The sequence below is a fragment of the Talpa europaea genome, assembly GCF_964194135.1.
Source record: "Talpa europaea genome assembly, chromosome: 5".
In the NCBI taxonomy this organism is placed as follows: domain Eukaryota; kingdom Metazoa; phylum Chordata; class Mammalia; order Eulipotyphla; family Talpidae; genus Talpa; species Talpa europaea.
Window position 1 is genome coordinate 112,548,746 of NC_140071.1, and position 13,555 is coordinate 112,562,300.

Genomic DNA, 13,555 nt, shown 5'->3' on the forward strand with positions numbered 1-13,555 from the left:
GCTGCTTTTGAGAGAAGTGTGTTTCATAAAGTTCATTACAAAACTTAATGTTAGACTTAACAGTTGATACCTTTTTTATATTCACAGGGGTCAGGAAAGTGCTGGCATTGTAACCAGTGATGGAAATTCAGTGCCAACATTCAAAACTCACAAGGTATTTTGAGCATAGAAAAATGCTGACTTATAAATATACCAATAATCAGATAATTGTATGTGTGGGTAGTATTCAGCTTGTGGGGGAAAGAGACTTGAACACATAATTTGCATTTAGAACTTATGTTCTTCGAACCAGCTGTTTCTAACTTTATATTCTAGCATTTGTCCTATTAGGATTAATTTTATTCCGGATGATAGTTTGCTAGCTGACTTAAATCATTTATTTATTTAAATAGTTTGACATACTTTTTAAATTTAATACAAGTAATTTAGTTTATATTTGGTGAATTTTATTACTTAGTACATCTGTTCTTCAATGTTTCAATGAAAAATATCTTCTAAAACAAGTGCTTCAATATTGTTAATGTATTAAATGTTGCTGAATTATTCACTTTATAATGGTTAATTTTATTTTATGAATCTTCCTTAATCTCAGTGATTCACAATTCTTACAGTTAGGTTAGACTCTCCCCTCACTTTCCCCCCTTTCTACTTACGGAGATTAGAAATTCTGAAGCACAGAGATACTATGTAAACTATGTGGTCTAATTTGGGATTGTCTGAACAGGGACTTTTAATTTAGGAGTGTTTTGTTGGCATTACAAGTCTTATTTTTTCCTGAGATGAGCTTTTATTTTTGACTTTGTAAGGGGATGGGTCTTGTAAATCACGTCTTTACTGAAGACAATTTGAAGAAATTGTATGTTTCAAATCTTGGAATTGGACACACAAGGTACGCTACTACAGGAAACTGTGAATTAGAGAATTGTCAGCCCTTTGTTGTTGAAACACTTCATGGGAAAATAGCTGTGGCACATAATGGCGAGTTGGTAAATGCTGCTCGACTAAGGAAAAAGGTAAGTGTTTTTAATACTTTATTTGTGATTAAGATAAATTAATGAAAAGAAGTTACCCTTAATACCAGTTTAGGATCTTGGTAAAGGATATTTTTTTAATTGTTGCCACCTTCTATCTAAATTCAAAGAACAACTTTATCCAGTTACCTGAATTACTTACAGTTGCAGATTGAAAGATACCATGTCAGATTTGGTGGGGATAGAGGGGGGTGTCTTGAGTTTGTATTTTATATGCTTCTGAAGTGATTGTAATGCATTCCTTTAGAGATTTGGAAAAAATGATTTCCAGTTGCTATTAGCACAGAGAAATGAAAGTCTGTGGATTTTTTTTTTTTAAGGTTTATTTATTTATGCATACAAGAACTGGGGTACAAGCCAGAGGTGTGAGGTGGGGGTGAGAGGCTTCACCAGAGACAGAGTGGGGAACAGAACAGGCAGACTGACTGAAATACACTGCTGAGGGGAGTGGCGGGCGAGACAGGAGAGGTCTGCTGCGCCATGTGGGTAGTTCCCTGGCTGGCCGGGGATTGAACTCGTGCTGCAGAGGCTGCGGATTGCTTCATAGTGCGGTGCTTAACCCCTTGCGCCACCAGGGAGGCCCAAAGTCTGTAGATTCTTGCTGTCCTTTTACCTTTGTCAGAGCATAAGAAAATAGAATATAAACTTGAAGATGACAAATAAATTTAAAAAGTGATTTAGAAATAATTACAGGAAATTGATCCTGGGAAAGGGGCAAAGAGTTTACTATATTTACTATGTTCCTTTTTGTTCATATCATGTTATTCGGAGCATTCCATGTTAATTTATATCTATGCCTTCAACCATTATTTCATCTTTCTTTAAGATAAAGAAAAGTTACTTGGTGTCTTTATATTCCTGATAGCTTCTTAATTTTTCCATTCTTGCTGTTCATTAATTGAAACCAACTTTTTTTCAGTTCATTAAATTCTAGTAATCTTGATTGGCTAACTTTAGAAATAAAAAACCAGGTGGTATTTCATGATAAAATGGTTATACGCACATATACACACACCGTTATGTCCCTGGCATTCTATAATCAGGCATTTTGCCATAGGATAAGTAGTTAGAAAAGTCTAATAATGGGGAACTGGTGGGTGGGAAATATCTGGAATCACTCATTGTCCTTCTATGTTTGATTAAGTCATATAATCCCAAAAGTATAAATAGGAAATCAAAATTACTAAGATACCACTTGGAGATAACCACTAAGAATTCAATTCCAGGGCCTCCCCTGGTGGCGCAGCGGTTGAGCGCTGGGCTGTGAGGCTGCCCACAGCCTCTGCAGCACCGGTTTGTTCCCCGGCCGCCCACGAGGGTCCCACAAAAAAAAAAAAAAAAAAAAAAAAAAGAATTCAATTCCAAATAATCCGTAACTCATTATTTCTAGGCATAAAGCCTAAGCCAGATGCTAAACTTCATCCCTATACTTTTAACTGCCTAGTGAAATTATCCTGTATTATCAGTTTAAGGTCAGCCTGTACATTTCTGTAGTCATGCTCTTGTCCTGATAAGTCTTGCCCCAGAACTTTGTAATCATCAGAGTGCATTCAACTAGGTTTTTGGTATATCTACATTTAATTGTTCAGTGCAATTCCTTTCTCCTACTGGGTCAGTGCAGTGATAATCAATAAAGATGGTAGCTACCATCACTCCCACCAACAAACCTGACTTAAAAGTCCCCATTATAGTTAGTGTAGCATAGGTTGCCACTCTTAGGGAATGTGTTCTATATGTCAGGAATATCAAAGTAGAATAAGAACCACAAATTTTCGTGCCTTCTTCCTCACTCTCTTCTCCATTGCATATCTATATTACTTCAGTTTTCAAAAACTTCTATATACCTCCCAAGGCACATTTTTCCCTCTGAGACTTCCCAGAGACTTCCCACTGCTTCCAGTCATGGCTTTTTATTATTATACACACATATCATTAGTAGAATGCAGAATTTTCATGGCTGAACATCCATATCAGAATTCTGTTGTAGTTGGGTATTGGGTGAGGGGTGAAGTGGAGCTTCTTTTCTAATAAACTTTTTTCCCTTCTGAATAGCTCCTGCGTCGTGGTATTGGTCTGTCAACTAGTTCTGATAGTGAAATGATTACTCAGTTACTGGCATATACCCCTCCTCAGGAAGAAGATGATACCCCAGACTGGGTAGCAAGGTAATTGTAAAACGAGGCTAAGCTTGCTGCTCTAGTAATGTGTTTATAGCTGAAATTGATTTAATTATTTCATTAATTCTAGGATTAAAAACTTGATGAACGAAGCCCCCACAGCATACTCCCTGCTTATAATGCACAGAAATGTTATTTATGCAGTACGAGATCCTTATGGAAATCGTCCTCTTTGCATTGGTCGACTTATTCCTGTTTCTGATATAAATGCTAAAGGTAATGAGCTTCAGAAAGAAATTCATAATGCTTCTGGTTCACCATCATATTGCTTGCACACCCTAATTCTTTTAGATAGGGGGACTAGGTAAAAAAAGAAAACAATTACTTCTTAAATTTTAAAGTAGATTTCCTTGTGTTTCTAAGAATTGTTACAGGGCAGGGAGAAGGGCAGCCCAAACCCCACAAACCTGCCTATTCTAAATGGGTTCTGCCATCCGCCGCATCAACACAAAACATATGAGACTTTAATGGGAAGGAACTTTAATACAACTAGGAAACAATACAGGAAAGGCAAAGAATCTAGTTTCTAAATCAAGTACCCAAAGTTACCCATCCCCTCGTGGGTAAAACACCATCCAAATGGGATTGGCCCAGAGCAAGGCCCCAAAGCCTGCCACAAATCCAAAGCATCTTCCAGTGGAGACCCACAGAAAAGGGTCAGAAACAACCAGACAAGCCTGGAAGGAAAAGAGCAAAATCAAAATCAAGATAAAAGCTGCCATAGTCACCTCCCCATGGGTCTCACCCACATCTGTGTCACCCAGTCCATGACCAAAAGACAAGCGCAGTTTCTTCACGTGTCTCAAGGCTCCATGCGCCTCCTCCAGGTCTCCTTCTGGCTCCATCCTGCTTCCTTCCTTCCTCAGTCTCCTCTTCAGCTTCTTCTCTCCCTGGTTAGCTCCACCCTCCATTTGGGTGGGGCAGAGAACCTGGAACCTCCCCCTTTCCTGGGGACCACCCTGTTACAGAACGAGCCACTTTTAATGTTTTTAACGGACACTCCTGTTTATTCCTGTTTGAATTAGCTATTCATATCCTTTGTCCAACCTTTTCATTTCTGCAGTATGGTTTTTTTTTTCTTTTGGTTTGTTTTTTTTAAAGATTTATTTATTTATTTATACAAGCACTGGGTACAGTCAGAAGCGTGGGAGGGTGAGAGAATTCACCAGAGCCAGAGCGGGGAGCAGAACAGGCAGAACGATGAAGCACACTGCTTAGCAGTTTGGGCAAGACAGGAGAGGTCTGTCTCACCATGTGGGACCCTTGCCAGTGGCCGGGGATTGAACTGATGCTGCAGAGGCTGCTGGCAGCTTTGCAACCCAACGCTCAACCGCTGCACCACCAGGGTAGGCCCTCTGCATTGTGGTTTTAATGATTTTGTTTGGACTTATTTATCAACTACCTTATTTGAAATGAAATTGTAACATTTGATGGAATCTTAGGATCATTCATTTTATCTTTGCTGTAAGTCAAATAAGGATTCATGTGTTCATAAAATCATAGAAATAGATATTCTGTGGATTTTTAAATTCATCTATTTGGTGTTTTGTTGTTCTTTGGAATAAGTAGAAGCCTAAATTTCTCATATCCATTAATGGAATTGTTCATCTTGTGATTTACAGAAAAAAAATCCTCAGAAACTGAAGGATGGGTGGTGTCTTCAGAATCGTGTAGCTTTTTATCTATTGGTGCAAGGTAAGTTTTATCTCACTCAGCATATTAACTTTTTTAGCATTGATTAAAAATTTTTCTTTTGATTTTTTTTTTTGTTGTTGTTGTTTTAAAGATTTATTTTATTTATACAAGAACTGGGGTACAGGCCAGAGGTGTGGGTGGGTGAGAGGATTCACCAGAGACAGAGTGGGAAGCAGAACAGGCAGACGGACCAAAGACATTGCTGAGGGAAGCAGCAGGTGAGGCAGGAGAGTTCTGCTATGCCATGTGGGTATCTCCCTGGCTGGCCAGAAATTGAACCCAGGCTGCAGAGGCTGCGGATAGCTTTACAGCACTGTGCTCAATCTGCCATGCCACCAGGGAGGCCCATCTTTTGATTTTTTACATGAACATTTTCTTCTGTCAACAGGAAGACATTTATAGATGTATTTTGTTAAGTACGTTGTGCACAGCAATTGCCCCCACTTTAACTTTAATGTTCCTGTAATGCCTCCTAATTCTGAAACTGGCATGTTGCTATCCTTTTTTAAAAAAAAATATTTATTTATTTAGTAGAAGAACTGGGGTGTAGGCCAGAGGTGCTGGGGGTGAGAGGATTCACCAGAGACAGAATGGGGAGCAGAACAGGAAGATTTACTGAAATACATACTAGGGGGAACAGCGGGCAGGACAGGAGAGGTCTGCTGTGCCACATGTGGGTTAATTCCTTGGCCAGGGATTGAACTTAGATGATAGCATTGATAGCACTGAGACTTAACCCCTAGGCCACCAGGGAGGCCCACATCTTGCTTTCTAAAATACCATGGGGCTTATTTTAGAAGGGCAGAATCTCCTTAACAAGGAGTGGTGTTATATTTGAAAAAAAAAAGTCAGGATAAGAATGTTCTCTATAGCCTTTAGTCTTTCAAAGTCAATAAAACTTAGAGCTTCTTTATTATTATTATTCTAAATTGGAATTTAAGCTTAACAGATTCAAAGAAATTACTATTGGAGGAATTTTACTTATTTATTTTTTAGGCCATCTCTGGGCTTTATATTAAGCAAAACTGTTTTCCTCTATAAGGGAGGGTGCGTATTTATGTGTGTACCATATAATAGATATTATCATCAACTTTAAGGACTGTTTTTTTTTAAAGTTTTCTTTCTTCAACATTGTTCCCCAAGATATTACCGTGAAGTCTTGCCTGGAGAAATTGTGGAAATATCCAGATATAATGTCCAAACTCTTGATATTATACCAAGACCTGAAGGAAACCCAATGGCTTTTTGTATCTTTGAATATGTTTATTTTGCAAGACCAGATAGCATATTTGAAGGTAAGTTAGATTTCTTTAGCTATTGATATAAATCTCTTACTTATTAAAACAGCATTCTTGGTTGGCTTATCTGGCCTTTGCAGGCACATAGTTGTATATTGAGGGTAATTGGACTGAGCCTCAAGTCAATGGATCTTTATTTTCCCTTTTCATCTGACTCTTGGACTTTGTTTTTCTTTTATGATTTTCAAATGTGTATCAAGATCAATTTTTTTAAAGATTTATTTATTTATGCATACAAGAGCTGGGGTGCAGGCCAGAGGTGTGGGGGGTGAGAGGATTCACAGAGTGGGGAGAGACAGAGTGGGGAGCAGAACAGGCAGATCCACTGAAATACACTGCTGAGGGGAGCAGCGGGTGAAACAGGAGAGGTCTGCTGTGCTATGTGGGTAGCTCCCGGGCTGGAGATTGAACTCGTGCCACAGAGGCCATGGATAGCTTCATAGTGCTGAGATTTAACCTCTTGTGCCACCAGGGAGGCCCCAAGATCAATTTTTTTTTAACAGTGAATTCCCGAGTTTATGTTCCCACTTTAGTGTTTTTGTATGTCTTGGTTTTATTTCTATACTTAATCTATAGAATTCTGACAAGTTACTTTTTTAGAATAATGATACCATATTGAATTATACTGTATATTAAGTTATAATCATGTTAAAATAATCTTTTTTTATATATTCCAGACCAAATGGTTTATACTGTAAGATACCGTTGTGGTCAGCAGCTGGCAATTGAGGCGCCTGTGGATGCAGATATGGTTAGCACTGTCCCAGAATCTGCTACACCTGCTGCTCTGGGTTATGCAGCAAAGGTATTTTCTTACGTATCCTGCAATGAATTGTTCTGTCCCTGGAATTAGAAATCCTTGCCTATATAGGGACCCTTATTTTAAATGAAAAGGAAATATTGGTGACTACCAGAATTACATTTTTTAGACTTTTAATTCAATGGGACTATTTTAGTTGAGCCCACAGAAGATTGACCCAAAGACTAGAGGATTGATCTCTTCATTTAAAAAGATAATGTCATGAATATGTATAGAATTAAAATCTACTTCTTGGGGTACCCCCACAAGCCAGTGGGACATTTGTCCCCTATTAAATGTAGATGATAATAAAGCCATTTATGTTCACATTGTATAATGTTCTTAGTACTATGCTTAATTTCATTTTTATGGATATAGAGATCCTGGGATAAGGTATCCAACAGCCCCTATGTTGGAAAGTTTACTCTTTTAGTTTGTTTTTGTTTTTTAAGTAATATGCACACATTTTAGAGGAATTTTGAGAACTCCTGTTCCTCAAAGCATCTCCTTAGCTTTCTGGTTTTAATTCTTTCTTGCTGACAATTTTCCAATATGTAAGTTTTTCTGACAGTGGCTTGTTCTGTGTCATACCATCATATGCTTAGTGTTCTCTTCCAAGCTAACTAATGTTTGTTTAAAAGAGAAGTATTACAGGTTTTACCATAAGAAATTGTTTTTTTCTTTTCACCTTTTTACCCCTACAATTCAGTGAAGGAAAGCTGAAAAACTAACCTTGATAGCTGACTACAGAACTAACACAGAAGGGGAGAGAGAGGGAAAGAAAAAATGGGTAAGAAGCACAATGGTCTGAGGTGGTAGAATATTGGTGAGTTGGTGGTAATACCTGATGGAGGTATTCCAATATTACCTCATATAAAAATGATTTTAAAAATTTTCAAAAATAGTGAAGGAAAATTACTGAGGATATGTTTGATAGGGAGTCCAGATTATGATAGGGAGTCCAGAATAGCAACTATGTGACTTGGAGAAAATAGGAACCAAGAGTTCTCTGTGTATTGCTGCTCATTGTCCTTTTATTTTTTCTATCAGTGTAGCCTTCCATATGTGGAGGTGTTGTGTAAAAACCGGTATGTAGGAAGAACTTTCATTCAGCCCAACATGAGGTTAAGACAACTTGGTGTTGCAAAAAAATTTGGAGTATTGTCGGACAACTTTAAAGGCAAAAGAATTGTTCTTGTAGATGATTCAATTGTGAGAGGCAATACCATCTCACCCATAATAAAATTGCTCAAAGAGTCTGGTGCAAAAGAGGTAAGTAATATTAAAATGTATCCTAAAGGATCAGTAATAAACAATACGATACTGGCATAAAAGTTGCATTTCAGTGCAGGGAATCAGAATGGATGGTTCAACATAAGTTAAATCAACTTTGTTTAGCAATAACTATAGCAACTTGGAACACATGTAACAGCCAGTTAAACACTTAAGTACTTTCATAAATTAAAGCAATATAAACATTTAAAATTTTTATGAAATTAATTAAAAGCAAATAAGACCCCAAAATAATTACTTCACTCTTTAAATCTTTAGTATTAATTATGATTCATTTTCCAGCTATTTATTATTGTGCTAATCTCACTCTTTAGAATTCTGTGAAAATTATGTAATAAAAACAAAACTAGAAATTACTATATATTGGTGGGTGAATAGTAAAGTGTACACCAGTACAATGAAATATAATGCAGCCATTAAAAACTACAGTTATGAAGGTTATGTAACATGGGAAGATCTTTGCTATTATAAGAAAGGTAAAAAATAAATGTGGACACCAGTTATAGCTATGTAATTGTTACTGACCAAAGGCAGAAAATGATAGAAAAAAAATCATAGGCGATGTGAGAAGACAACAGGCTACTTTGTTATTAAAAAAAAACAAACAAACCCTTACAAGTGGCTGATATGTTGAAATTTTTGTTCAGAATATGCTAGAGTCTAGAGCAGGGCTGCTTAAGTATGATTCAAATATTCTGTAATTTTATGTTGCATTTCTTCAGTGACAGAATTTTGCATAGTTGTTCTTACAGTGAATGTCAAAATAATGAATGTGTATTTAATAATGAATGTTTCATTTTTCATGGGTATGTTCTCCAAGAATGATGAGTAATGCAGTCATTAAAAACTGATGTCATGATAATTTGCATGTCACATTTCTTGAATAAAGCCAAATATATTTAGAGAAATATAAAATTAGACCTATGGGTTTGCAAAAATAATATGTGAAATGATTTCTTTCAAAAGGTACATGTTCGAGTAGCTTCACCACCAATTAGATATCCATGCTTTATGGGAATAAACATACCAACAAAAGAAGAGCTTATTGCCAATAAACCGGAATTTCAGCATCTTCCAGAATATCTAGGTAGGTATTAAAATTTTTGTAAACTTTATCTTGATCTTTAACAGACAATTCAAAGCTTGTCAGTCTTTATAGTTTTAATGAAAAATTAAAACAGTATTTGTTAAAAGTAGATGTACATGTTAAACAGATTTTCAACACTGTCTTAATAGTAAAGAGTGTCTATTGTGTGTAAACACTATAAGGAAGTGCTGTGAGCAAGAGCTAGGCCAAGGTGAGATCAGAGAAAAAGGAAGAAAGGCTTTCCAGAGAGAGGGAACTGCAAGCATATTAATTAAAGTCACCCCAAAAGTCAGATCCCAAGAAAAACTAAAGTAATTTACCCATATCCTAATAGAATAATTTGGATATGGGTACAGATTAAAACATAAAAAAACATAAGTGGGCTTATCTGTAGTAATGAGGTCAGGAGACTTGGATATCTTGGTTATCCTGGTTAAGGCATTTACTTTCAAAATCAGGTGAGGTGTAAACTATACATCATATAGATACTTAGCCAGTGTGCCTTGGTAGTTAGTGATTGTCGCTTTTGACTTTTTATGACTTACCTGGTAAATATTTTGAATATCATCCTGATGGATTGGATATTGTGAGCACTCTTTGCCAGGAACATACCTATATCATCATCATAACATCACAGAAACTCTAGAGCTAGGCAGTGTTTTCCTTAGCTTGTAGATAAAAAAATAGACTTAGGAAATTTTAAGATCTTGAACTTAAATTTTAACTCAGATCTTCCTTAATTCAAATCTTTGTTAATCAAGAAAATTACTCCTGAGACTTTTGAATCCATTCTAGGCTTGAAGTTTTCACTGCTATTTAAAATTATGTTGTCCCTAAATTCTTAGTTAAGACTTTAAAAAGTAAAAAAGGTCCTGATGTTGATGTTTCCCCTTCTTTTAAAAGAAAAACTAAGGAAGAAATTTCTATCCTGTCTTAAGTTTTTATGTTTGTAATTATCTGTTGAACCAGATCTTCCTTCCCTAAGGAAGTCTCATGAGTTCTTGTTTTTCCCCCTTTTCTCCTATAGGAGCAAACAGTGTTGCATATCTGTCAGTAGAAGGACTGGTTTCATCTGTACAACAAGAGATAAAATTAAAAAAACAGAAAGTGAAAAAGCAAAATATTATGATTCAAGAAAATGGGAATGGTCTGGAATGTTTTCAAACCAATGGTCATTGTACAGCTTGTCTCACTGGGAACTACCCTGTGGAACTGGAATGGTAGTTGGAGGGGTTCTTGATGTTTCAAGATAAAGCTGGTGGAGAAGTTACAGTTGTTACACCTATTCATTTTTTATTACTCCGTTAGTACAGTGTAAAATGCCATGTGTGTATAATTTACCTTTATAAATTTTTGAAATTTTTTTTTCTGAAGAGTACCAAAGTGCTATTCTTTCTTTAATAAATCCTAGATGTATATTTTGGCATTATCTAGGAACTTGGAGGATCTTCAGTTTTATCTAGTAGTTTAGTACTTTGAGGCTGCCAGTTACGATATCATATATCTTTAGGTTGAGATCAACAGTAATGCAAAGAATAGAGGGAATTGCCAGGTACAAAATTCTCAGAATTTTGTAGAATATTTTTTGAGTTTCTAAAATTCAGTTATGGAATATTTTCATAACTGAACTTGCTAATTGCGTAGATTACAATAATATTTGATATTCTTTTTTACACAAGCATTGGCTAACCTTTTTCACTTGTTCAGAGAAGGCAAATGGGTTAATGGTACTTGCCAGGTCCGTGCTTTAAAGAGTGCAAAAGATGAGACTGTGTAGTACAAACTGGACAGGTGAGTTAAATACAACATTTCATGCAAAGCTTGAATCCATTATACCTCAAAGGTGTTTGACATCTGGAGTTCTCATTATAGTTCTGACCTTGGCTTCCTATCTAACCCTGGGCAAAAAACAAACAAACAAACAAAAAACCTTTTTGTGCCTCACTTCCCCCACATGTATAATGGGATACTTACATTATTAAATAATTAAGTGAATTTGTCACATACATTTGGTAGTTAAGGCCACCATTTTACCCCAAAATTTTAAGATAGTGCATGATTATTAGCTTTTGGGATGTTGACTGTCAATAATTGAGATTCTCTTAAGATGGAGACATAGTTTGGCAGCCCTTTGCCATCTCTTTTTGAGATGCCCTAAGAATGGTTGTAAAAACATGTCTGTCAAAAAGAATTTTCTATGTTCATCTAGAAAGTATGATACATATTACTTAGTGCCCTTTTGTGTAAGTCTAGGAAGTAACTTAGTCACTTGAAATAAAAAATCAGTTTTTAGATTCTAACAGGCCTTTTATTCTTAATTTGATTAATTACATGCTTTTTTAAAATGAAGTGCTTGATCACTTGCAAGCATATATATAAAAATAAATACATATCATTGAAATTAAATTAGCAAGTGGAAACACTGTAGGGGCCAATTTTGTTTTAAAGTTCAAGGAGACAACTACCTTTTTGAAATGAGTGAGTATGCCCATCTAATTCCAAGCAACAGCTTAACTGCTTTTTTCTACTTTATCTTACTGGGATCTAATGTATTAGGCTTTTTTGAAGTTTTTTTCTTGTAACGTCTAAGATTTGAAGTTTTAAGATGACTTGCCCCCATCCGTCCCTGTTTATGTAAGGTTTTTAAAACATGACAGTGTTTCTGTTTTACCATAATTTGATGTATATAGCATCCAAACCCATTTAGAAATTTAATATTTATTAACAGCTGAAATCTCATCATCTGGTATATAGTCTCACATGTGACATCATAGAAGGTTAAGATTAAATCTTGACAGCTCTTTAAGGCCCTGTGCGGCAGGCAGCAGAAGTTCAGATAACCCTGTGGAAGTTGACACAAGTAGATTGACATTTGAATAACCCCCTGGGACCATTTGCAAGTATAGCCTCTTAAGTGTATTCCTCATAGCAGCATGAGGAGGGAAGACCTGTGGGTCAATTTTGATCGGGCCTTACTTACATTTGATTTTACAAATAAGAGACTCAGGGAAAGTACTAAACCAAAATCTCTAATTTGACTTTTGTGTTTTATTTTTCATGGATTCTACTTTGTTTTATTGAAATGCTTTAATAAAGGAAAATGATACTGTGACTGTTTGTTAATCTACAAATTTGTTACTGTTTCTCCATCATGGTCTTTCATTTCCAGATTTCTGAAGTCTGAATTGAATTATAATGTTTTACCAATTCAATCTCAAATGTGTATCTGCTTTAAATTTATGAGAAAATTATTGAAAGTGCAAAGAAGATGAAAAATATTTTCACAGGATTAATATTATGAACTAAGCTATGCCTACCTTATTGTGACTTCATTGTGATGTGTGGTGACATAAGTAATAAGTATGTTTAAATGCGTGTATACCTTTTTTTTTTTTTAAAGATTTATTTATTTATTTATACAAGCACTGGGTACAGTCAGAAGTGCGGGAGGGTGAGAGAATTCACCAGAGCCAGAGCGGGAAGCAGAGCAGGCAGAAGGACCGAAGTACACTGCTGAGGGGAGCAGTGGGCGGCAGGAGAGGTCTGCGCGCCATGTGGGACCCTCCTCCAGTGGCCTGGGAGCAGCCGGGGATCGAACCGGCACTGCAGAGGCTGTGGGCAGCTTTGCAACCCAGCTCTTGATCAACCGGGGAGGCCCACGTGTATACTTTTTTTAATAGTGATTTTTTAGTTAGTGCATTACGATATACGGAGACAGTCACATCCATTCACTTGGCACTGCTTGGTCAGATTTAGATCCTCTCTCTCTGATCCAAACACTTCAATAAGTAGGCCATCTTTTATGAACCAGGCAGTGTTGACTGAGTAGAAAAGACAAATAAGTAAAATAATTGGAAATGCAGTACTAAATAAGCACTATGATAGTGGCAAGATCTGTGGAAACACTAATAAGAATGGGAAGGTTGTCAGGGAACTTAAATGCAGTATTATTAAGTCAAAGAAGTTAATCTGAAAAGCTACATATTCTCTTTCCAATTCTGACATTATAAAAAAGGCAAAACTAACGATCACTGGTTGCCAGGACTTAGGGAGAAGAAGGGGTTAAGTTGGTATAGCACAGAGGATTTTTAGCACTGTGGCTACTCCTTACGGTGCCATAATGTGGGTACATGTCATTATATCTTTTCCAAATCCATAGAATGTGTAATCATGAA

General features: G+C 36.4%; 1 protein-coding gene across 1 annotated transcript in view; it reads left to right on the plus strand.

The window, feature by feature from the left end:
• Positions 1-10,604, plus strand: part of PPAT (phosphoribosyl pyrophosphate amidotransferase) — a gene marked incomplete at both ends in the record, with an annotated part of 32,386 nt that extends 21,782 nt beyond the window's left edge. The window contains 10 exons of the mRNA XM_084233739.1: positions 88-154; positions 807-1,013; positions 3,084-3,196; positions 3,279-3,424; positions 4,831-4,903; positions 6,047-6,198; positions 6,879-7,006; positions 8,051-8,272; positions 9,260-9,380; positions 10,408-10,604. Of these exons, the coding sequence (XP_084089865.1) occupies positions 88-154; positions 807-1,013; positions 3,084-3,196; positions 3,279-3,424; positions 4,831-4,903; positions 6,047-6,198; positions 6,879-7,006; positions 8,051-8,272; positions 9,260-9,380; positions 10,408-10,604 (1,426 nt within the window). The remainder of the gene's footprint in view (positions 1-87; positions 155-806; positions 1,014-3,083; positions 3,197-3,278; positions 3,425-4,830; positions 4,904-6,046; positions 6,199-6,878; positions 7,007-8,050; positions 8,273-9,259; positions 9,381-10,407) is intronic.
• Between the last annotated feature and the right edge of the window lie 2,951 nt (positions 10,605-13,555).